We start from the raw sequence: 26,683 nt of genomic DNA on the forward strand, positions 1-26,683 counted from the left end.
TGTTAAAATATTTTTTCCTTGTTTGTGTCTTATATGTACACAATATTTGAGTTTGGGTTGCAAAAATTTTAAAGTTCCGATGAACAAAAAATTTCCTAACGGGTATGTATGTATGTATGTACGTGTATGTCTATACTAATATTATAAAGAGGAAATGTTTGTTTTTTTGTTTGTTTGTGTCGAATAGGCTCCGAAACTACTGAACCGATTTGAAAAATTCTTTCACCGTTGGAAAGCTATACTATCCCTGAGTGACATAGGCTATATTTAGTTAAAAAAAAAATAGGGTTCCTTACCAGAAATCCGATAATGTAAAAAAATACCAAAAAACTTTCTTTTATCTACAAAAAACGTCGCGACATCATACCTCTAACTATTATAGTTTTGTCACAATAAGCGATTTTATATAAAAAATTAATTAAAATACCACTACTTGAAAAGGCTCTTTATTTATACCTTAGTATTAATCCTATTAATCCTTAGAAATAAATGATTTATTATTTAAGATCGCTTCAAAACCTTTATATAACTTTTTGAAATTTTTCGGCGGCTAACTATGCGTTGTAGAGTTGTAGGCGCCACTCAGGCACGGAGGTACGGGAGGGGGGGGGGGGGTAGGTAAGATCACTCGCGCGGTCGATTCCCTACTGAATGGTCCTGTGCGGAATTAAAAAAAATTGTCGCTTGATAGTAATATAATATAAACATTTTTTTCTGTTCGTTTGTGCCGCAAAAAAACGAGAACGGCCAACCGATCTGGCTAATTTTAGTCTTGAAATATTCGTGGAAGGCCAGAAAAAGATTAGAAAGTGAGTAAATATGGAAAAATTGCGAGGAATATAATAATAAGAGAATTTTATTCGAGTTGACAAGAGAAATATAAAAAAAGAAAACAAAAAAATAATATTTTGAAGGTTATCATTGTTGCTTTGTTAAAATATTTTTGTTATTGTTCAATTGTATAAGGTTGTGTCGATAGCCCAAAACAATTTGTAACTAATAAGGAAAGGCTAAGGTCGGGTCCAACCGAATATTTCATACTCTCGCAATTTATTGATGTAATTTTATTAAGATAACACACAATTTTACCTATATATTCGACAATAGAAAATCATCATATATAGTATATGAGGGCTGATGTTATTCCAGAACCAATTTCACTCATTTTCACCACCAAGGTTAACGGGAATAGGGGCAACTTGGCACCTGTTAGTAGGCAAACATACAGCAATTGCAAATGAACGAAAAACCAGTAGGCAAATTCGTCAAAAATAGCGCTATAACGAACTTTATCTTGATTGTCGATGAACGTTTTTGGTGGAGCCAGGATTCTGTTAGTAGGTGATTTACGCCAGACTCTTCCAATTATTCCTGGGTCAACTGTTACTGACGGGCTAATCGCATGCCTAAAATCATTTAATTTGTGGCGACACATAAAGAATCGCTAATTAACAACTAACATATGAGTGTTTTTGCAACAATATCAAATTGCGATTGTAGAAGTAGTTGGCAGTTGACACCTCGATGGATTAATAGCATTTCCAACAGATTTCTGTCACTTCATTGACTCAAAAGAGAAGTTTTCCTGACATGAAACCTCAATATGATAACCATAAATGACTGATTGAATGACCTATATTGGTGGTAAAAAAAAGATATCGATGATCTTAATGCGACAATTTCGAATTTCGGTCCAAGAGAGTTGACACAGCTACAAACCAGGATGACGTAGCCAATTATCGCAAACTATTTCAAATCGCCTGTACTTTGCAATTAAAAGTAGTGTGAGTTGTAATCATGCTGCGTAACATATTGGACCAACTTAATTTAATGTATACCTTAGCCACAAAAACGTGTGGCCGGGTCTGCTAGTATTATACAAAGTGCAAAGCGGAATAAGGTAAAAACGAAATTACAAATATTTTGTTAATTCGAGTTAAACACAATATTTGCTACTTCACACTGTTGTTCCGTTTCGCACTTGTAAATTACACTGTGATAGTTTTTTTCAAAAAAAAAAAAAAAAAGACAAGACCAAATTCGACGGTTTCCTCCTATTTCGGGTCCTACGAATCGAACTGCATCATTACTTTTTTGAGTTACAATCATGGTTTCATACAAAATTTTTTGTTGAAGTTTTTCATCAAAGTGGCCCATTGTAAGAGAAAGGCACATTTTTCTTCGGTCTCTAACTTTTTTAATGTTGACTTTTTTGGTAAACTTTCTTTGGCAAAGCTTCTCAGAATAAGTCCGTCTTTAAGTTCTTAGATGACTGTAAACCCCAAAATCAATGTTTTTGGTGTCCTTATAGCCAATATGTCGGAAAAACTGAAATTTAATGCATTTTTTTTAATGTTTTTTCCCTCTATCTCTATTCTCTGCAATCTATGCTTAAATTTTGACTCTTAGGCAAGCATTTAACGTTTCTTTCAAACGTTACTTATTGTTATTCCTTATCAGTGCAGTGGTAAAAAGCTTGACTCGTTGCTTGCTGATTTGTGTTGGACATTGATTTAATTTAATTTAAATATTGTGTACAAATTTATTCTCCCTAATACGATCCTATGTTCCAAATTTGATAATTTCATAACTTTATTTATGGTTTAGTTATGAAACTGTATAGGTTTTCGGTTTTCGCCATTTTGTGGGCGTGGCAGTGCAACCTCCTCAGGGTGCCAAGGAATATGTGTTCCAAGTTTCATTAAGATATCTTAATTTTTACTCAAGTTATCGCTTGCACGGACGGACAGACATCCGGATTTCAAATCCACTCGTCATCCTGATCATTTATATATATATAACCCCATATCTAACTCTTTCATTTCTTGGTGACACAAACAACCGTTATGTGAACAAAACTATAATACTCTGTGCAACATGTTGCAGGTCTGTCTCAGGTAATAGAAGAAAAACATTTCCTCTAAATTACATTAGGATACCTAAAAGATTTACCGAAATTTTCGGTGAAAAATTACCATGGGGCACTGAATTCTTCATATTCGATATTCGGGGCTTTGAAAAGATATAGTTCGATTTCGACAATTTTTGCACAAGTGATGCCACAGAGCATATTCAGTAGTGTAAAATTTTATTTCGCTATCTTCATTGGTTCCTTATGTATATATTATAAAGTGAAGGAATAAGATGGAGTTCAAAATTTAGTTACATGGGAAGTTGTCGTGATTGTGAACCGATTTCATCCATTTTCCACACGTGCCAAGAAAATATTATATACCGAATTTCATTCGAATCGGTCTAGTAGTTCCTGAGATATGGTTTTTGACCCATAAGTGGGCGATGCCACGCCCATTTTCCATTTTGTAAAAGAATCTGAGTGCAGCATCCTTCTGCAATGTCTTTGGTAAAATTTAGTATTTCCGACGTTTTTCGTTAGTTAGATAACCCACTTTTAGTAATTTTCAACCTAACCTTTGTATGAGAGGTGGGCGTGGTTATTATTCGATTTCAACTAATTTCATGGTGTGTGGTGGGGTACGTAAGAGAACCGACTGCAGAAAGTTTGGTTTATATGGCTTGGGGGCGGGGTCGCCCATTTTTTGGGCGTGGCAGTGGTCCGATTATGCCCATTTTCGAATGCAACCCTCTCACGGTCCCAAGGAACATGTGTTCCAAGTTTCATCAAGATATCTAAATTTTTACTCAACTTATCCGTTGCACTGACGGACCGATAGGCAGACGGATTTTGACTCGTCTCGTCACCCTGATCATTTTGATATATATAACCCTATATCTAACTCGTTTAGTTTTATGACTTACAAACAACCGTTATGTGAACAAAACTATAATACCCTCTTAGCAACTTTTGTTGCGAGATTATGAAAATTACATCCAAATATACCTTTCCCTAATGCGATCCTTTGTACCAAATTTTACTTTCATTATCACACTTTATGTGTTTTCGGTTTTTGCCATTTTGTGGGCGTGGCAGCGGACCGATTTTGCCCATCTTTGAAAGCAACCTCCTCAGGGTGCCAAAGAATATTCCAAGTTTCATTAAGATATCTCAATTTTTACTCAAGTTATCGCTTGCACGGACAGACGGACGGACAGACATCCGGATTTCAAATTAACTCGTCATCCTGATCATTTAAATTTAAAATTTGCTAAGTTTTACCATCTAGTCGGTTGGAGATCCACGCTTTCAATCGAAAACAAGTGTTTATATATAATCAAGTACTAAACCCAATTTGGGACTATGGAGCTCAACTATGGGGTTGCTCAAGTCAAAACTGTATTGCCTGCATTCAGCGCTTCCAAAATAAGGTACTAAGAAGTATAGTTAATGCTCCTTTGTATGTTAGCTCTGCTGACCTTCACCGTGATCTTGGTGCGAATTCAGTAGTAAACGAAATAACTAAACTTGCAAAGAATCACGAAATGAGGCTTATACAGTATGTAAATGAAGAGGTATCCAGACTCATCGGAACTGCTGTACAAGAAAACCGACTGAAACATAAGAGGCCTTCAGACTTATTTTCTTAATTTCTCTAACATTTAGCTTTTAATTATTATTCTTATGTTATTAGTATTGAATTGTTGTTAGTATTTAATCTTTTAGGGTATTCACAAGGTGTCAGAGTGTGTCATATCGTCATATTGTCATATTTTTTTATGACTGTCATACCAACACTGTTGTTGTTTCACATGCAAAATTAAAATATGACTGATACAACACTGCGTGGTATGTTCCTTGAGTACGCTATTCTATACCCCTACCCACTTGCTGCCGAATTTTTTCGGTTTTTTGCGGCATATGCGTAGTACTGCAGTAACTGGTTACTTTTTAGAACCGGTTATTTTTTTTGACATATTCGTGGCAGAGTGGGCGGTCGGTGGGTGCGGTTTTGGGGCAAAACTTCGACGAGTGGGTAGTCGGTTTTCTGTGAAGAACCGGTTTTTTTGGGTCGGTCAGTGGTCGGTTTTGCTCGTTCCCTTCTGCCCGAACACTTCTCAACCGATTTATACCGCACATTGTATATATCTGGAAAATACCGACATATATCTGGTTTTGGCCTCAGCAAAAATCGCTATGTTTTTTTTTTCTAAGGCCTAAATCGGATGATAGCATATATATATTGATGATTTTTTATCGCGGATATATAGCATTACTGTCTTCTTAATTTTTCACTATCAGCTGATTAAATGTAGAAATATGACAAAATATGACACTTAAGGGTGCTCACAAGTGTCGTATTTTTTAAGAATATTCAAATATGACATAAGACATACAACAAAGCTTGTGAATTGCCTAATTGTATACTAGGTACAATTGTAAAAAAAATCCTGATCATTTATATATACAGTCAGCGTAATATTTCATCGTACGGCACTCTAAAATCAAATTTTCCGTTTTAAACCCATTTAAATGAAAAAAGTTCTTCTATGAACTGATCAAAATAGAAAACAAAATATATTTCATATTCCAGTTGCAAAAATTATTTGCAAACTAAATGTAAAAACTCAAAAATTGGCTTAATGTTCAAAGTTGCTGCGTCATAATTCATCGTACTGCATTGTTTATCGTTACTTTTAAGAGTTTCTTGTTATCATTCACGATTGAGCGAGCTTTCAAACCATACGGACGTGTTCTCGATGCGGTCCGTGAAAACTTTTAAAATACAAAACAAAAAAAAATAATAACAATAAACAAGTATCTTTAAAAGTGCATTAAAGCAAGCGTTAGGCAATAAGTCAGTCCACAGAGCCTAGCAACAAGCAAGAACGCCCCAACAAATACGCAGGTACCGGCAAGTGAGATGACAGCGAAAGAAAACAAAAAGGAGGGTGAGAATGTACCTATGAAAAAATATTCATCTGTTCAGATTGGCATTGACCGCTACGTCAATATAAAAAGGAAGTTAAGTCCTTCAAAGTCAGCGGTCAATTCTAAAAAATTACAAGACGGCACGCCACTCAAGAATAAACCCGAGATTTTAAAGGGCAACAGATTTGCCTTATTAAGCAATTATTCGGAAGACGCTGCGAAGGGTACCACAACAGCAGCCAATGCCAAACCGCCACCAATATATCTGCGAGAGCGTAGCTCAAATGCACTTATTGCTAAACTAAGTGAAATTGTAGGTAGCAACAATTTCAATATAACGCCTTTGAAAAAAGGCAATATCGACGAAACTAAAATACAGTCCTACACTGAAAAAAGTTTTATGGACATTGTTAAGTTTTTGTCAACTAAAGAACTATTATTCTTACCAACTTAAGAGCTCTAAGGGCATAGTTGTTGTAGTTAAAGGCATAGAGTCTTCCGTAGACTCCAGCGAGGTCAAAGAAGCTCTTGAAGAATGCGGCTTTGAAATTAAAACTTTTGTAAATATCTTCAACAGAAACAAAGTACCACAACCCATGTTTAGAATTGGATTGATGCCGAATTCTAACCAGCTTAAAAAAACGAAACACATCCTATATATAACTTAAAATATTTGTTACACCGTAGAGTAACAGTAGAAGAACCACACAAAAGAAATGGTCCAGTACAATGCACCAATTGCCAAGAGTATGGGCACACCAAATCCTATTGCACATCCCACTTCCAAATGCACAATTAAGAAAGAAGATTTAACTAAAAAATGCAGCAATTGTGGAGGAAATCACACTGCTAACTATAGGGGCTGTCCTGTATACAAAGATTTAAAATCGAAGCTATCACAGGGAATTCAAGCACGTCGTAACCAAATATTACATACACCCCGTAATGAAATTATAGATATCACAGACCACTTTACAAAACCCGGTATACTTAAAAAAACTGCAGTACAAGGGAGCTATGCCAATGTTGTAAAAGCCAACATGGTACAAATGCAACTACCGCAAAATCCACTAAAAGAAGGTATTGAAACCATGATTATAAATCTTACGCAATGTATGACACAATTTATGTCTACTATGCAAAGCATGATCCAAGATTTAATAAAATCACAAAACCAAATGCTGCAAACTTTAATAAGTAAAAAATGAGCATACTAAATATTTGTATATGGAATGCTAACGGTGTTAACCAACATAAACTAGAGATTGTTAGATTTCTGTCTGAAAAAAATATAGATGTAATGCTAATATCAGAAACTCATCTAACAAACAAAAATAACTTCAATATACCCGGATATAGACTCGATGTTACAAATCACTCGGATGGAAAAGCGCATGGCAGTGTTAGTTAGGAATCGGCTTTACCACCATGCTCTCATTCTACAGCCCAGTTACAAGCTACAACTATATCATTAAAAAATCGGGGTTGTGATTTAAATCTAACGGCTATATACTGCCCACTTCTTTTAAAATCACAGATAGTGAATTTAAAGACTTTTTTGGAACACTAGGTCATAGATTTCTAGCAGGTGGAGATTACAATGCAAAACACACGTACTGGGGATCACGTCTAATTAACCCCAAAGGAAGACAGCTGTACAACACTATTATGAATAAGTATAATAATCTTGATATAATATCTCCTGGCAAGCCAACATACTGGCCCATCGTAACAAAATACCAGATCTAATTGATTTTGCTGTAATCAAAAATATAGATAGATCGCTGATACATGTACTGATCTATCTTCTGATCATTCGCCTGTACTAATAAAGTTATGTGAACAACCCATATTTGTTGAAACGAAAGTGGGCCTAACATCTCACACAACGAACTGGCTAAAATACAAAAAAATCGTAGGTAGCCACATTAATATTGATCTAAAAATAAATACAGAAAGTGACATTGACGAAGGCATAAGAGAACTCAATGATATAATAACTAATGCAGCAGTCTCAGCAACACCAAATAAGCATTTTGGTCGCCGAAAAATCACTAATAGCGAAATTGAAAAGCTTGTAAATGAAAAACGGCGAGCTAGACGTGAATGGCAAAAAATACATCGTTCCTCTTCTACTCAGCTCCAACTGAAATCTGCTGTACGTAAACTAAAAAAAGCACTTAAAGGCGGGGAAGAATATAACACTCAAAATTATATAAAGTCAAGTAAACGAAACTCCCTTTGGAAAGCCAAAAAGTCTATGAAGCCTCCAGTCGACTCCAACATGCCTTTAAGAGGCTTGGGTGGCAAAAGGGCACGAAGTGACGAAGATAAGGCAAATTGTTTTGCAAATCACCTAGAAAAGGTATTTCAATCAAATTGCCCAAAGAACAATTTTAAGTTGCCAATCATCCACAATACAACAAACGAGTCGCTTGGGTCTATTCAGACTTCAACTACTGAAATTGTTAGTATCATAAAAGAGCGACAAAACGAAACTCCAAAAACGGAGCGATTTACTGAACATGTCAAACTATTTAAAAACGGAAAATGCGAAAATATTGCATAAGTAGTTTGTTTAATTCGTTTGATTTTAACCCAAATGGGTAGCGAACAGAACTAGGACTAAATTGCAAAGGTTTACTTTTCCACATTATTGAATATACACACAAAATATTTTAATTTAATTGGTAACTGTAAAATGTAATTATTATTGTGTTTCTCTGCATGTGTAATTAATTTGAAATTTTGAAATATTAATTTTCTTTAAATTTCATTACTTTCTAGATATTTTTCAAACATCCAGAGAAGTAGAAGAGGATCTCTTGAAACATAAAACATTAAAATGTGTTTTGTGGTGCATGGACAATAAATCCAAACTTCGAAAAATAAATTCTAACATGGAATTCAGTTTACGCGTGCAAGAATTTATTGAACTAGTTCGCATTGATAACCGAGTTGAAGCAGTTAAATACGCAAGGAGGTATTTTCAGAGTTTTGAAAAAACGCAGCTAAAGGAAATTTGCAAGTGCATGGCTTTATTGGCGTATCATCCGAGCACAGGTATGTCCTTCAAATTTAAATTACTTTTGATCGAAGAAGGTACAGTAATTCCAATGGTGTAAAACATTATATGTAGACAAGGTAGCTTTTTAAGCTACAGAAACGAAAATAAAAATTTCGTCAACTTAGACGTATAAGTACGTTATAGGACAATAAGAACAATATACCAAGCATTTCTCTACGACTAGTGAATACAGGTAGATTTATAAGTTTTATACCACAAAATTCTAACCTAGCATTGGTAAAAGAAACAGGCTACTGAAATATAGTCGCCGTGTAAATGCCTTGGCTACTGAAACAAGATTTCATACGATATACTATTTACAATACACATATAACAATCCTGAGTTTACATGTTTGATAAGCACTGTAGAATTGCCAAATTTTGTGCAACAAGGAATGGAAAAAATGACGTTTTAAATTAAAGTCATGATGTTTGATAAATTTTTTTTTTTATATTTTTCCGTGTATTAATGTATCTATTATTAGCAAATGTAAAGAATATGGACAATTATTTGTTACTTAAAAGAAAACAGCGTTTAGGGCCTATTATTAGAATTATAAATATTAGTTGTAAATCCGTAAATAAAGTATGCCACAAGAAAAACTATGAAACGAAGTAAATATAAATATCAGAAAAATATAATACTTGAAAAGTTATATTCCGTTTTCGACAATTTTTTCACAAGTGAAGTCAGAGATGATATGCACTATTTGTGTAAAGTTTTATTCCACTTTCTTCATTGTATATATGATAAAGCGAAGGAATCAGATGGAATTCAAATTTGAGTTATAAGGAAAGTGTCGTGGTTGTGAACCGATTTCGCCCATTTTTTATCCGTGTTATCAGGGTGTAAAGAAAATATAATATACCGAATTCCATTTAAATCTGTCGAGTAGTTCCTGAGATATGGTTTTTGACCCATAAGTGGGCGATGCCACGCCCATTTTTCATTTTGTAAAAAAATCTGAGTGCAGCTTCCTTCTATTATTATTTCTGTGAATTTAGTGTTTTTTGTTAGTGAGTTAACCCACTTTTAGTAATTTTCAACCTGACATTTGTATGGAAGGTGGGCGTGGTTATTATCCGATTTCAACTATTTTCATGGTGTGTGGTGGGATACGTGAGAGAACCGACTGCAGAAGTATATATAAATAACCGATTTGTGGGCGGGCCACGCCTACTTCCCCACCCAAATATGCCCCTTCCTAGTGCGATCCCTTATTCCAAATTTTACTTTTATAACTTTATTTATGGCATAGGTATGACACTTTATGTGTTTTTGGTTTTCGCCATTTTATGGGAGTCGCAATGGTCCGATAAGCAACCCTCTCACTGCCTCAAGGAACATGTGTTCCAAGTTTCATTAAGATATCTTAATTTTTACTCAAGTTGCAGTTTGCACAGACGGACGGACAGACATCCGGATTTCAAATCTACCCTGATCACTTTGGTATATATGACTCTATATCTAACTCTTCTAGTTTTAGGTGTTACAAACAACCGTTATGTGAACAAAACTATTATACTCTCGTAGCAACTTTGTTGCGAGAGTATAACTAGCAGACCCGTTAGTGGCTAAGGAAGGTATACATTAAATTAGTATATTTTTCAATATAGTGAGACTTTATCTTGGCTTTGGTGACGATATTGATTACCTTCTTCACAGCCAGTCTTGTTCTATTGCAAAGTGATTGGTGATAGTCCAGACTATTTTTTATTGACAGCATCATCCTGGTTTGTAGCTGTGTCAACTCTTCTCGAACGAAATTCTAAATTGTCGGATCAACGACATCTATATTTTTATCACCAAAAGAGGTCATTCAATCAGCCATTTATGGTTATTATATTGTGGTTTCATGTCAGAAAAAACACGATGAATAAGCCCCTCTTACGAATCCATGAAGTGACAGAAATCTGTTCGAAATTTTCCGTCGAAGTGTTAACTGCGATCCTATTATTTCCAACTGCTTCTACAACCACAGTTTGATATTGTTGCAAAAACAATCATATGTTAGTATTAATTAGCGATTATTTATGTGTCGCCACCAATTAGATGATTTTAGTTATGCGCTTAGATCGTCAGCTTTGCAATTTAGGAGTAATTTCAAGGCCGAAAGTAACGTTTATCTGCCTACTAATAGGTGCCAAGTTGCCCCTATTCTCGTTATACCTTGGTGGTGAAAATTAGTGAAATCGATTCAGGAGTTACCCCAGCCCTCGTATATATATGATTTTCGTTATTCTAGTGGACTTTATGCGGAATATATGGGTCAAAATGGGTGTTATCTTAATAAAAATATAGCAATAAATTGCGAGAGTATAAAATGTTCGGTTGCAGCAGAACTTAGCCTTTCCTTACTTTTTACAAATTGTTTTGAGCTATCGACACAACCTTATGAAATTGAACACTGACAAAAATATTTTAATAAAGCATCAATGAGAACTTTTAAAATATTATTATTATTATTTTTAGTTTTCTGTTTTTTTTTTATATTTTTGTTGTAAATTCAAATAAAATTCTTTTATTATTATATTCCTCGCAACTTTTCCATATTTTCTTTCTTTCTAAATCGTTCCTGGCATTCCCCGAATATTTCAAGACTTGGCCGTTCTCGACTTCAATTCATGCGAGACTAACGAACATCAATTCATTTTTACATCTATAAATTAGAAATTGTTTGTATGGGAGATTATAAAAGTGTGGATTTTAGATTTTTTTCAGGTAATGTTTTTAATATTCCCTCCGTAAGAACGATCCTTGTACTTCATGGGATATTCTAAAAAAAGAATTAGCGAAATCGGTTCAGCTGTTCGCGAGTTATACGCTTAGCAACACATTTAGCGATTAATTTTATATTATAGAATATAAACAGTAAAATATATTTTACGGTAGGTATGTTCCTAAGAAAACAAAATCGTGTAAAAAAATACACGATTCATATGTGAATTTGGAGATCTGTTCCACACCCTTAGAAAGCCGTGGGAAATTAAAAAAAATTCAAATATTTTCTTAAAAAAAAAAACAGTGCAAAAAAAGTGATATTAAACTCCATTAGGTAATAATAACAGCCCTATTCTGTGCACTTGACAAAATAACAAAAATTTGAAAGTATTTTCAGATTTTTATCAAGTAAGAAATTGTTTGGTATTCTGTGACAATTTTGATAAAATAAAAAGCTTCAGTACGCATAGCTTTTCCCCACACGTGTGGGAAACAAAATAATGTAAACAGAAACAGCTGATTTCTGTCCAATTATATTGAATTAAATTGAAAGATTTATTTGAATTATTCTATAAAGTACGTTCAATATTTGTTGCAAATAGTTAATAATTTAACTTCAATTTCAGAATAAATTATTAGCTCTTGGTCAAAACGTTTCTGAGAGTGCGCAAATATTCCATGCTCCGTATCTGGCCCTATTTTTCATGCATAAGATCGTTATTTGGATGAGTGTTTGTTTTAACAGAGCCTTCTTCATTGTGGCTTCGTTAATAAGTTTGGTTTACGATTGACCGGTTATCAGCCTATCTATCCGATTCTGATATCGAGATATCGACTGAAGCCTCCCAGACCTGATGCAAAGTATTTGGTTTGGTTTTACAACCCTATTTATTCTATATAGATGATAAGGTTATACCGTCTGTACTCGATCGCCCTATCCAAGCAGGGAGTGCCACGCGCATTGCATACTATATAATATAATACATATATGTACATAGGTCTTTTGTAATAGATTTAAAATTATTTGCAATGCAATTTTGATTTATTTGGTTGTTATGTTTAGGTTCAGAAAAGTTCCTTGGGGACTACCATATATAAAAATTTCGTCCCTATCTTAATTTTTTATACAAAAAAGGGAAAACTAAACTTCTTAATATTAAAACGGCTCAATAACGCGAGCCATCAACATGTTCATATTTTTCCTCTTTGTATAGAAATAACGACAAAAGTAAAATATCTTCATTACAAAAAATCCACATTCACAACTTTAATTTAGACACAGAATACGAAATGCTTGATAAATTTCAATTTTTTACAAATTAGAAATTTGTTGAATTTGTAAAGTGCACAGAATAGGGCTGTAAATCACAATAATTCAATCAATAAATACGTTGACGTGTTCGTTAATTATGGACTAGCTTAAAAATAGCACTGTCATCAGAATATATGTCTAACACAACTGTTGGATTTTGTTCTAAGGCAGAATTATCTTCATTATAAGCGGCCTCTATAGTTTTTTATACTGTCGCATCCTGTTGCACTGAGTATAATAGTTTTGTTCACATAACGGTTGTTTGTGTCACCAAGAAATATAAGAGTTAGATATGGGGTTATATATACATAAATGATCAGGATGACGAGTGGATTTGAAATCCGGATGTCTGTCCGTCAATCTGTCTGAGGTAAATCCCCCAGATATTTTTATGTAATTCATTCCCTCCGAATTTTTTTCTTATAACAGTTTCTCTCTGTACCTGAAATGGTAAAAATCGGGTTATAACTTCCCCCAGATCCCATATACCTAATTATAAGTAATATTAAATTTAGGGAGCGTATAGTCTTCGATACATTTTATCTTGATGATGAAAACGAGTGAAATCGGTTTAGGAATTACCTCAGTCCCCATATACTATTTATGATGATTTTTCGTTATTCTATTGAACTTTATACCGAATATATGGGTCGAATTGTGTTATCTTTATAAAATTACATCAATAATTTGCGAGAGTATAAAATGTTCGGTTACACCCGAACTTAGCCCTTCCTTAATTGTTATAAAGTTTGTTAAAATAAGTTGTTTTTTGGTTCCTCTAGTTGTTTAGATAATTTAGATACCCAGCAACACAGGATTTAAGTTTATGTTGGAATTGTGATACAAGCTCTTGTAGCGAATGCCAAGCCCTCACGAATTTTTAAAAAGTTACCTTCACCTTCCTCTTCGTTGATATCGACATTTTTATTCTCATTCAAAAATACATTTTTTTTGGAATTCGTGTTAAATCAAAAATAACGTGTAAAAAATTTTAAAATTTCTTCTTAACGAACCTTATTATTTCAAAACATTGTAAACAAATATTTTACTGTACCATTAATAAATAAACGAGGAAGGAAGGACATAATTTGAGTCTGAAAAAGTATCATTAATGCTTCTATTATAGTTTATAATTCAACTCAATTTAATTTTTTTTATAATTTGATTAATTTTTTTATGGGTAATCAATTTCGAGGTTCCCTACTTTTTAAAGTAAAAAAAATCAAATTTAATGGGGAATGTTTAGATCATTCGAATGGACAAATTTCGTAATAAAGTTGAACCATTTGTTAACGTTGTTCAGGTGTAAGTTTTTCTATGATAAAATGCCAATCAATATTGATTGACATGACAGCTTAGCACGCCTCACGCGAGTTACGTCGACGTCGATGCCAACCACTGTCGGCATGACCGATATGAATGCAACTGCAATTCATAAGAACTGCAACAAAGAAATAATGCCGACGTCGACGACCTACTCAAAACACTTAAAGTCAATTGGTCTACTTAAGTATTTTCCCTTTTTTTGTTACCGCAACAATGTTGCGACCACACGAAATATGCATATCATATTTCGAAATAAACCAGGGCACTTACATTGGATCACATTGCATTTCCGCTCCGCTTTTAATATGTTCAAACGAATATTGCGATAACCAAATACAAATAACAATTAACGTCACAATAAATAGTGCAACGTAAACATTTGAGGGAATGCAATTGATGTAATGTGAGAAGTAGGCCACTTGACAAATATCGTCGCAACTACAAGTGGTTGCACTAAAATATTAATAAGAAAAGAAATAATATATTTTGTATTAGAAAACATAACTTAGCTTAAGAAAATATTGGAAATAAAAGATCAGAAGAATTTTGACTATCAACCAGGAAAGTCACGTCTTTGCATTTACAAACGTTAAACTAAAGTTTAGAATTATTGAACCGAAGTTCAATATACGGATAAAATATTAAGTTAAATATAAATTTAACTTACATTGAACCGAAGTTCAATATACGGATCAAATATTAAATTTATGAACTCGGGGTTCATAAACACAACTCGCGTGATCTGTCAATAAAAATCTATTTAAAAAAATTACCTCTAATCATCCTTTCTACCCCAACGTAATCATCCTTTACTACCACTACGTAAGCGGCGATAGAATATTTAATTAGTTATCGGCATACTCTCTTTGTTGTTGCTTTCACATGTAAAATACTTGACAAACGAGCAGCGCTCAGAGAAGAGAAGTGGCCAATTGAATACAGCTATAATAAGGAATACGATAGCGCCATATTCGTTTTATGGTAACTGAATCTTTATGACCAATAATGTTTTAAATAATCCAGCAACTGAGATAGATATTATGCAAGAAAAATCCCGTTATCGCAAATCGCAAATCCCCAATGCAATGATATCAAATTAAACGTTAGGCAAAGAAACTAAAAAATTACGAAGAACTTTGGTAGGGCACTACTCTCCTTATATCATCATTTTGATGCCCATCTGATTAGCAATCTTTAAATTAAGCACCAGTGAAGATATCGGAACAAAACTTTGCACAAATATAGCGTTTATAGTGTGACATCTTAAAATCACCGAAATGGGACTATAACATTTCAAGGCCCTGTTTTTTCAACTGGTGTGCTTCTATGCCAAAATTTGGTAAAATCGCCTCAATTCTTCCTATAGGCCCCATATACCTAATATACAGATTTTCAAACTTTATACGGTATATATCAGTTATTATGTGAGATATTTTAGCAAAATTAAATTAAGTTAATCTTGTAGAAGATGTAGGTGGGTGGTGAAAATGAGGAAAAAAGGTCAGAATATTACCAACCTCATATACCATATGTAGTAATTCTTGATATACTTTATGCCAAATATGTGGATCGCATTGTGTGTTATTTTAATAACAATAAATAAATGACTTGTATATAATATATACAGGCCCTAGCGAAGTTTTGTTTTTTGTTTAATTATTTGTATTCATAGTAAAAATACAAAAATACATTGAAATTCATTTAGAATATGCGAAAAAAATAAGAAGTAAAAATATGGTTCACAGAAAATATATATATGTGCATGTAACAAAAATAGTTTTTTAATATTTTGATGAATTAAGGTTGTCAGTTATTAGCTTTTCTTTATGAATTTTGACTTGATTAAGACGTGATGGTATTGAATCAAACAAACATTTTAGCGTGATCATGCTGATTTAAGTCTGTTTTAGCTGTATTGCCATTTTAAAAAAATCTTAGCGAATAATATTCCCCATAGATCCCCAATAGGGTAAAAATCCGGATTTTTTGCTAGTCAGTCTAAAAGCGGCATTATTCTGTACTCGAAAAATGTTTTTGTAAGAGTTGCATTGTAAATTTTGGCATTGTCATGCTGGAAAGTCCAATTATCCTGAACATTTTGTGCTGGAAATTATATTTATCATCGAGTAAGTCCAAATAAATCGATGTATTCATTTTTGTCGATATATAGCATATTGGGGTCTTTCCTGCATAACAAAAGGCAGCCTAAACCATTATGGAATTTTCGGCGTGTACTCGATAAGTGTACATTTGCATTAAGTACCAATTTTATGACGAAGTGTGCCGAAATGTGTTATTCAGGGCCTTTTATTTTAATTTTTTAATAGTTTAAACAGCTTTTAAAGTGAAAACTAAAACCATTGACAAATATGTATGTTTATTTCCCACATTTTTCATTTGTCATATTATATTTACAGATACCGAGCCATATAAAACATTATTCAGTGAAGGACGTTGGAAAGACCTCGTTTTAAACTTTCGAAATGAAAACTACCGTTTATTTCAATTATCAACTCAGTCTTTACTCAGTGTTGCAATACAAGTAAGACTAAAAAAATAAACTTTAAGAATTATTTTAATATCTTTGTTTGGTAAAGGCTGGATTATCATCTTTAAAAACACCACAATGTTATTCTCCAAACTGTAAAAACCCTCATTGCCCTGTATGTCAAGAGGATTTCAATCAAATAGCTAGGAATTTGCCATATTCACACTGTGTACAGAGCCGCCTAATTTGCAGGTAAAAAATAAGATAATAAATACGTACAATATTACTTACAGTGGTCCACAGCTTATTTCGACCAACACCTATAAAAGCTGAACCAAACTAGTTTTCAAAATATCCAAAGTTCCAAATTATTATTTATTTATTTTTAATTATATTTTAAAAACCTAGCAGCTGTGCAATATGCCGTTACTCGCAATGTACAGTAATTTATTTTCTATGAAATTAATAGTCACTGTATATAAATTATCCTCATACTCTCATATATATGTACATATATTGATTTTTAGAGACGTTTTACAATTATTTTGGAAATTACACTGTTAAAAACTTTTTGTCATACGAACTTTGTGTTAATTTTTGTTTATGTTTGCGACATTAATAATACTATACTTGTTATAAGTAAGGAAGGGCTAAGTTCGGGTGTAACCGCAATTTATTGATGTAATTTTATCAAGAAAAAGATTCCCACTGAATTACATTAAAATATCAGAAATTTACTGATATTTTCGGCGAAAAGTTACCCTTATTCACTGAGTTCTTAAAGTTCGAAAAGGGCTTTGAAAATATATATTCCGATTTCGACAATTTTTCCACAAGTGATGCCACGCTTTAAATACAGTATTTATTAAAGTTTTATTCCACTAATTTCATTGATTCCTAATGTATATATTATAAAGTGAAGGAATCAGATGGAATTCATAATTGAGTTATATCGGAAGTAGGCGTGGTTGTAAACCGATTTCACCCATTTTCCAATCTTGTCATTAGGGTGTCAAGCTAATATTATGTACCGAATATCGTTGAAATCGGCCGAGTAGTTTCTGAGATATGGTTTTTGACCCATAAGTGGGTGACGCCACGCCTATTTATATTTTTTTTAAATAGGTGTGCAGCTTCTTTCTGCCATCTCTTCTGCAAAATTTAGGGTTTCTGATGTTTTTCTTTAGTGAGTTAACGCACTTTTAGTAATTTTCAACCCAACCTTTGTATGGGAGGAGGGCGTGGTTATTATCCGATTTCAACTATTTTCATGCCGGGTGGTACATAAGGGAACCGACTGGTTTATATAGCTTTATTGATTTACACCCTATTTGGGGGCGGCCCACTACCCCCAAAAAATTACATCCAAATATGCTCCTTATTGTGATCTTTTGTACCAAATTTTACTTTTATAACTTTATTCATGGCTTAGTTATGACGCTTTATGTGTTTTCGATTTTCGTCATTTTGTTGGGGTGGCAGTGATCCGATTTCGCCCATACCCATACTCAAGTTATCGCTTACACGGATAAACGGACGGACAGACATCCGGATTTCAACTCTGCTCGTCATCCTGATCATGTTGATATATATACGTCTTCTATTTGTGGGTGACACAAATGTTCGAGAGTATAATAATTTTGACGTCCAGTTTTTTGTGACAGCAACTTATTAATTTCTGACCTCATATACATATCTGTATTTTTAAATTAACTGTATACATATTGCAATCGACTAACTTATATATTATACATATATCAATTACATAATTTATACGTTTGTTACTTCGTAAACATGCCACGGAAGTGTTCCAACGAACAATTTTTTATGTGTGTATGAAATAAAGTCAGCGTCGAAATTTCCCGGCATTAATAGAACAGTGCTACTTAACAAAAGGTATTACACCATGTTCAAACACAACACTCAGTAACTTGTCTTCGCAACACACCAGTTCTATATAGTACTGAACTGCCAAAGTTTTCTAGGAAACCATAAATCCGAAAATTACAAAGATTTTATAAATGAACTTATAATGTCATTTAAAGCTTTGGGGTGTAATATTTCATTAAAAATACATATGCTGGACTCTCATCTGAATTTCCGTTTAGCAAATTTGGGAGCTAATGCAGAAGCGGTACCAAAGGAAACGGAGCGCAGGAATGCCAGCGGATTATTGTTGGAGATTTAAAATAGACCTTCCAGAAGCCAAATATTCACGAAAACCATAATATTGTTTTTCTAAATTAAGCAGTAATTTCTTTAAATGTAGCTGATGTTTGTATTTAAAAACAATATTTGTTTTGATATCACAAGAAAGCGTGACGTGTAAATTTTTCTCATTGACTTATTATAGTATTTAATATGAGTGTGCATGTCATTAGAAAAATTAAGAGAAAATCATTTGGAAACTAATGAAAATAATCAAAAATTATATTTTTAATGAAACTCTGACAGTATTCTAACTAAATTTGATTTACCGTTTGGGCCAAACCTTGTCATTTAGCATTAATTGTCGATTCAGCACAATCTGTTCTAACATATACTCGATTGTCAAATGATTTTCATTAGAAGAAAACTATTTGCTTGTTTTTGTCTGTTTAATTGAGAAAAACTTTTGAAAACGTAAAATCGTATAGAAATGTTAAATTTTATATTGGTAGTCACCTAGACATTGGCTCCTTTCGTAAACGCAACATGCAATGCATTTTTAAAACAGATGCCCATACCATGCAAAGTATTTATGCATTACTTCCATGCTTTACCAAAATATGTAATGCATTTATATGACGTTTATTAATGCCCCAATGCACTGCCTCAACCACCTGCTAAATAGTTAAAGTTTGTTGTGATACTAAATTATTTTTTGAATCGGTAATTTGTTATTGAGATTGAGAGAGAGATTGATTCAAGTTAGTGAGCTTTCAAAGAGTACGGACGTGTTTAATGCGCTCCGTGAAAACTTTCATAATAAATTAATAATAAAAGCAAAACAAAAAAATAAACAACCAATAACTTGTGTATTCGAAATTTGAAATCAAAACACAAAACATAAACAAAACAAATTAGTTTAAAATAACAATAAATAACAAACAACATATAAAAGTGAACAAAACAAACAAATAAAAAAAACAAATATGAGCGCTAGCGCTGCGCAGTCTCAACAGCAAGGTCGTAGGCATTCTCTGAACGCCTACTTCAGCTTTGTTGAGCCTGCAAAATCTGCTCTCTCAAATAAACAATCAAACGGTGAGAAAGATGAGTCATCGAAGCGCTCAGCCGAGCAGCAGAAGGGATCAGCAGAAACTGAAAAAAACAGCAAGTGCGCAACAACAAATCAGCAGGCAACATCAACCAAGCAGGTATCAGCAAACGAGCGGACAACAATTGAAAAAACAATGCAAGGTGAGCATGTACCGAAGAGAAAAGTACAATCTGTACAGACTGGCATTGACCGCTACGTCAACATAAAAAGGAAATCAAGTCCTATCAAGACAGCGGTTAATGCCAAAAAGTTTCAACCCGCCACGCTTAATACAAATAAGCCTGAAAATTTAAATTGCAACAGATTTGCCATACTAAGCAATGGTTTGGACGACGATGCGAAGGGTGCCACCACAGTCGCGAATGCTAAGCCGCCGCCAATATATTTACGTGAGCGTAGCTCAAATGCACTTGTTGATAAACTCAGTGAAATTGTAGGTACCAACAATTTTCATATCGTGCCTTTGAAAAAAGGCAAGATTGATGAAACTAAAATACAATCCTACACTGAGAAAAGTTTTATGGATATAGTGAAATTTTTGTCAAATAACAACAAGAATTATTATTCTTATCAACTGAAGAGCTCTAAAGGCCTAGTTGTTGTTGTAAAAGGCATTGAGTCTTCGGTAGAATCTAATGATATCAAAGAAGCCCTTGAAGAATGCGGCTTTGGAATTAAAAATGTGGTAAATATCTTCAATAGAAATAAAGTACCACAACCAATGTTTAAAATTGAATTGTTGCCAAACTCTAATCCAATAAAAAAGAATGAAACACACCCAATATACAATTTAAAATATTTACTCCATCGTAGAATTACCGTTGAAGAACCTCATAAAAGAAATGGTCCGGTACAATGCACTAACTGCCAAGAGTATGGGCATACCAAATCATATTGCACTCTACGCAGTGTTTGTGTGGTATGTGGTGATTTGCACCCAACATCAAAATGCACTCTTAAAAAAGAGGATACAAATAAAAAATGCAGTAACTGTGTTGACTTGAAATCAAAATTGTCACTGGGAATTCAAGCTCGTCGTAACCAAATGTTGAATATCCCTCGTAACGAAAATGTAGTAATTACAGACCAGAGTTCGAAACCTGGTAATTCTAAGGATATCTTTGTCCAGGGAAGCTATGCAAATGTGGTAAAAGGCAACGCTGTGCAAATGCAACAACCGCAAAATCCACCAAGTGGAGGTATTGAAAATATGATTCTAAATCTGACTCAATGTATGACACAATTCATGTCTACGATGCAAAACATGATCCAAGATTTGATCAAATCTCAAAATCAAATGTTACAAACTTTATTATCTAAAAAATGAGTATACTAAATATTTGTATATGGAATGTCAACGGTGTAAACCAACACAAACTGAAGTTAATACGATTTCTGACTGAAAAAAACATAGATGTTATGCTGATATCAGAAACTCATTTAACAAATAAAAACAATTTCTTTATAACGGGATATAGACTTCATGTTACAAATCATCCAGATGGAAAGGCGCACGGTGGAACAGCAGTATTGGTTAGAAATCGGCTAAACCACCATGCTTTAGAACCACATGCTACAGCGCAGCTACAAGCTACAACAATATCATTGAAAAATCGAGGTTCTGACCTCAATCTGACGGCTATATACTGTCCACCTCGTTTTAAAATTACAGACTGCGAATTTAAAGACTTTTTTGGAACGCTAGGTCCAAGATTTCTAGCTGGTGGTGATTATAATGCAAAACACATGTACTGGGGCTCACGTCTTATTAATCCGAAAGGACGACAGCTGTACTACACTATTATAAATAAGCACAATAACCTTGATATAATATCTCCTGGTAAGCCGACATACTGGCCCAGTGATAGAAATAAAATACCAGACTTAATAGATTTTGCTGTAGTCAAAAATATAGATAGATCGCTAATAACAGCAGATACATGTACAGACTTATCTTCAGATCATTCTCCTGTACTAATAAAGTTATTCGAACAGCCCATGATAGTTGAGCCAAAAGTATCTCTAACATCTTTTAAAACTAACTGGTTGAAATATAGAAAATATATCAGTAGCCACATTAATATCGATTTAAAAATAAGTACAGGAAGAGATATTGATGAAAGCGTAATGGAATTCAATGATGTAATAACAAATGCAGCTGTCTTGGCAACACCTAAAAGAAAAGTTAAGGTTTTTAGAAACATGACTAATAATGAAATAGAAAAGCTTGTAAATGAGAAAAGGCAAGCGAGACGTGAATGGCAGTTAAGTCGTTCCCCTTCAACTCTGCGTCAACTGAAATCGGCTGCACGTAAGTTAAAAAAGCACTTAAACGCGATGAAGAATACAATACTGAAAATTATATAAAGCACCTGTGTCCAAATTCTAGCAAGAAAAACTCCCTTTGGAAAGCCCAAAAGTATTTTAAGCCTCCAGTAGATTCCAAGATGCCTATAAGACAGTCGAATGGTAATTGGGCGCGCAGTAATGAGGAAAAGGCAAATTGCTTTGCAAATCACCTTGAAAAGGTATTTCAACCCAATGTACCAAAAAACAACTTTAAGTTGCAAACTTTGCCCAATATTGCAAACGAGTCAAGCGTGTCTATTAGGACGTCTACTTATGAAATTATCAAGATCCTAAAAGAGCTAAATCCGAAAAAGTCTTCAGGACACGATAATATTACTCCAAAAATGTTAATTGAGTTGCCAAATATTGCTATATCAGTGCTCTCTTTGCTCTTTAATGCAATTCTTGGTTTCGGGTACTATCCAATTTCGTGGAAAAAGTCGCAGATCATCATGATAGATAAACCTGGAAAAGACTTAACACAACCATCTTCCTACAGACCAATAAGTCTCTTACCATGTCTTTCCAAAATATTCGAAAAAGTTTTACTATCAAAAATGTCTCCTTTCCTCCACGAAAATAATATAATACCAACCCATCAATTCGGGTTTCGTGCTAAACATGGCACAGTAGAGCAAGTGAATAGAATTACAAACGAAATCAGGAAAGCATTCGAGCACAGAGAGTACTGTTCAGCTATTTTTCTCGATGTAGCTCAGGCGTTCGATAAGGTCTGGCATGAAGGCCTTTTATGGAAAATCAAAAACGTTTTACCTTACGAATTGCATAAAACATTGGAGTCATATTTAAGAAATAGGAAATTTACGGTTAAAGTAGCAGACTTTATATCCGAAGAACGAGCAATAAGGGCCGGTGTACCTCAGGGCAGTGTATTAGGCCCCACTCTGTACATAATATATACAGCAGACCTTCCAATAGCTAACAACGTATTGACATCCACTTTTGCGGATGACACAGCCATAGTAAGCCGAAACAAATGCCCCATTAGAGCATCAAGAGTATTAGAGGAGCACTTAACTTGTGTCGAAGAATGGCTAGCCAACTGGCGTATAAAAATTAATGAGCAAAAATGCAAGCATGTTACATTTTCTCTAAGGCCAGAAACATGTCGGACAATTGAAATAAACAATGTATTAGTACCCCAAGCGAATGAAGTAACTTATCTTGGGATTCACCTGGATCGAAGGCTTACGTGGCGGAAACATATAGCGAGTAAAGTAACTTGCATGAAGTTAAGAGCAGCAAATTTAAATTGGCTTCTAAACAAAAATTCTAAACTTAGCCTAGACAACAAAGTCCTGTTATACAATGCAATCATAAAACCGATTTGGATGTATGGTATTCAACTGTGGGGTACGACCTGTGCAACCAACATTGATATAATTCAGAGATTCCAATCTAAAATGCTTAGAACAATAACGGGTTCACCATGGTACATGCGTAATGAAAATATCCATAAGGATCTTGATATTCCTATGGTAAAGAAGGAAATAGAGGACAGCAGAAAGAAATATATTTCTAAACTTCGTGAACATCCAAACCCATTGGCAAACGCCTTGGTACATTCCAATCAAACTCGTTTAAAAAGAAGAGATCTACCTGCCTACTAAAGAGCAACGTTCTGCCAAAAAGCTCAAACACATTCTTGAGCTTACTTAGTTGTAAATAGATTTAAGATTTTAATACTTATTGTTAGGCTTTAAACAAAGCAGATTCAATAAATAAAGAATTATTGAAAAAAAAAAAAAAAAGATTGAGTGCGTTAGAAAAATTTTGACTGACGGCTTTAACTTTTGCATTAGATCCATTTTAATGCAAATTTTTAATGCACATAAATTTCGTGCATTTAGCTAAATTTACCAAATTTGAGTAGGCTATACCACCCTAATATTTCCTAAGTTGCTATTGTGAATGGTGATTAATCAAAAGAAAAAGATACAAAAACGTAACCAAATCATTTAAATTTCTATTTTGCTAATTAAGTAATGTGCAAATATATTAACAAAACCAATTTTAATATTTTTAAATGGTAGAAATTAACAGAGGACAGTTTCAACAACAACGACAACCTGCGTCGGAAGTGTGCTGATAGATTTGTTCACTTTTTTAATGAATAAACAGATTTCTCAATCAGCTGTCTAAGTGCCAAATCTGCCGTCTGTCATCATACAATTTCAATTCGCATTAGCATGTATTAAGGCGCATTAATTTTGCACGTCTGCCACTGCTATTATCTTTGTGGATTGGTGTATCTTCAAAGGTTATAATATCGGTAGTTTGGACTATGTCCAGTAAGCACAGCAAAGCCTGCACTCCGGCGTCAATGTTGGTAGGGCACCTTCTCTTGCAAGCTGGTCCGCTCTGCAGTTTTCAGAAATTCCGCGGAGATCGAGTATCCACACAAGTCGAATGACACAGTAGTTCGAAGCTATTGATAAATAAAAAGATAGGAATCAAATTATACTAATAGTCAAAAAACATTTCGCTCATTTACATGAATAGTGTCATAACTCAAATAACACGATTTTTGAGTTTAATATGCAGAAATGTACGCAATTCCTTCGTCCATATTGTATAAAAAAAATTACATTCTGATGCGTAGAAAAATAAACCGTGAAATAAGAATGTGCCGTTATTAAACTTGTTATATTGCATTATTTTTTAACCACAACCACGACACATCTCAGTTGTGCCAGAATTATACATGGTTTTTTTTTTTTAGAAAGAAAGACACATTTTGTGCTAGAACGATATTTGTGAAAAGGGAATTAAATTTTGCATGTTGCTTTTTTTTATCAATAACGACCCATTTAACTTATGACAGCGAAATTGATATATATTTTTCACAAATAACGACATAATTCAAAAAGGGTCACGCTTATCCCTACGGCAAAGCTTCAGTACACTCTTTTAATCCACTTATGCTCATCATTTTCTTAAATATATATATATTACATGCCACTAGTTTTTTCAATACACTTATGACATTTTTCTATATTTGCTAAACAAGAGACACTTGTAAACTTTAAATTGCTCTCCTGAAAAATCGGGTTTGATGAGTTTTCGAGGCTAAACACTAGGGTATTAACTTTTTTTTTGTAAATATATACAATCTTATATTTCTTTGAATCAATTCAGAGTATCAAAGCTACATATTTATACATCAAACAGAAATTTTTATTTACAAATTCCACTAACTCAGCCGTTGTCCGCCATCTCCCATGGCGTGTCCAAAAAGATCTTGCGGTGGACATCTTAACTCATGATTAGTTCATCTAAAAACAATAAACCAAAAATATTTCCATAGTACATAGGTAAATCTAGTAAATGAACGAAGGAAACAGAAAGCATTTAAATTTGAATTTTTAACAGAATTTTAACGAAACATGTTGGACATACCACAATCTTTTTAACATTATATTATATGGCAACATCATGTCAGCAAGTCCTACTTAATTCCAGGACTGCTGAAACGAATATAACACAAAATAAAACTACCAATAAGCAACCGTTAGGTTCAAGTCCGCCTGCTGTAATAAAACATAGCTTTTCTAGCGTAAGCTTTTCTCTATCTGGCAGCGACCGCGTCCACATCAACTCAACTCTAATTAAATAAATCGTTAGTCTAAATATCTAATACGTCTAAATATCTAATATCAACAATTGGTGACCCCGACGTGATAGAAAATCGTCAAAATTTCTCTTGCGACCCGTAAACATTCCAGGCTGCGATAAACCAATTTAGTGAGACATATCTGGCAATCTGATTCGCCCATATGTCCCCGCACCAGACACATCAAACAGAAGACCTGTAGTAGCAACAACAACAACAACAACAGAGAAGTATATCTGCAACAACACAAAACCCATCATATCATCCGTTACGACCAATCAGGGAACACAGTTTGAGATGCTCGTTAACGCCCTCGCTCGTCCCTCGGGAGTAAACACATTCGCACACGCAGCAAACAACGAGTACAACGGCTACATTATATTATATGGCAACATCATGTCAGCAAGTCCTACTTAATTCCAGGACTGCTGAAACGAATATAACACAAAATAAAACTACTAATAAGCAACCGTTAGGTTCAAGTCCGCCTGCTGTAATAAAACATAGCTTTTCTAGCGTAAGCTTTTCTCTATCTGGCAGCGACCGCGTCCACATCAACTCAACTCTAATTAAATAAATCGTTAGTCTAAATATCTAATACGTCTAAATATCTAATATCAACAATTGGTGACCCCGACGTGATAGAAAATCGTCAAAATTTCTCTTGCGACCCGTAAACATTCCAGGCTGCGATAAACCAATTTAGTGAGACATATCTGGCAATCTGATTCGCCCATA

The 26,683-nt window shown here is 34.0% G+C and overlaps 1 protein-coding gene across 2 annotated transcripts in view; it reads left to right on the plus strand.

Annotated features, from left to right (window-relative positions):
* LOC105220442 (E3 ubiquitin-protein transferase MAEA) overlaps positions 1-26,683 on the plus strand; it is a 57,427-nt gene that overhangs the window by 25,031 nt on the left and 5,713 nt on the right. For both annotated transcript variants that reach the window (XM_054228826.1, XM_054228866.1), the window contains exons 3-5: positions 8,573-8,848; positions 16,630-16,754; positions 16,810-16,952. In XM_054228826.1, the coding sequence (XP_054084801.1) occupies positions 8,573-8,848; positions 16,630-16,754; positions 16,810-16,952 (544 nt within the window). The remainder of the gene's footprint in view (positions 1-8,572; positions 8,849-16,629; positions 16,755-16,809; positions 16,953-26,683) is intronic.

The sequence above is a fragment of the Zeugodacus cucurbitae genome, chromosome 2 (assembly GCF_028554725.1).
Source record: "Zeugodacus cucurbitae isolate PBARC_wt_2022May chromosome 2, idZeuCucr1.2, whole genome shotgun sequence".
NCBI lineage: Eukaryota > Metazoa > Arthropoda > Insecta > Diptera > Tephritidae > Zeugodacus > Zeugodacus cucurbitae.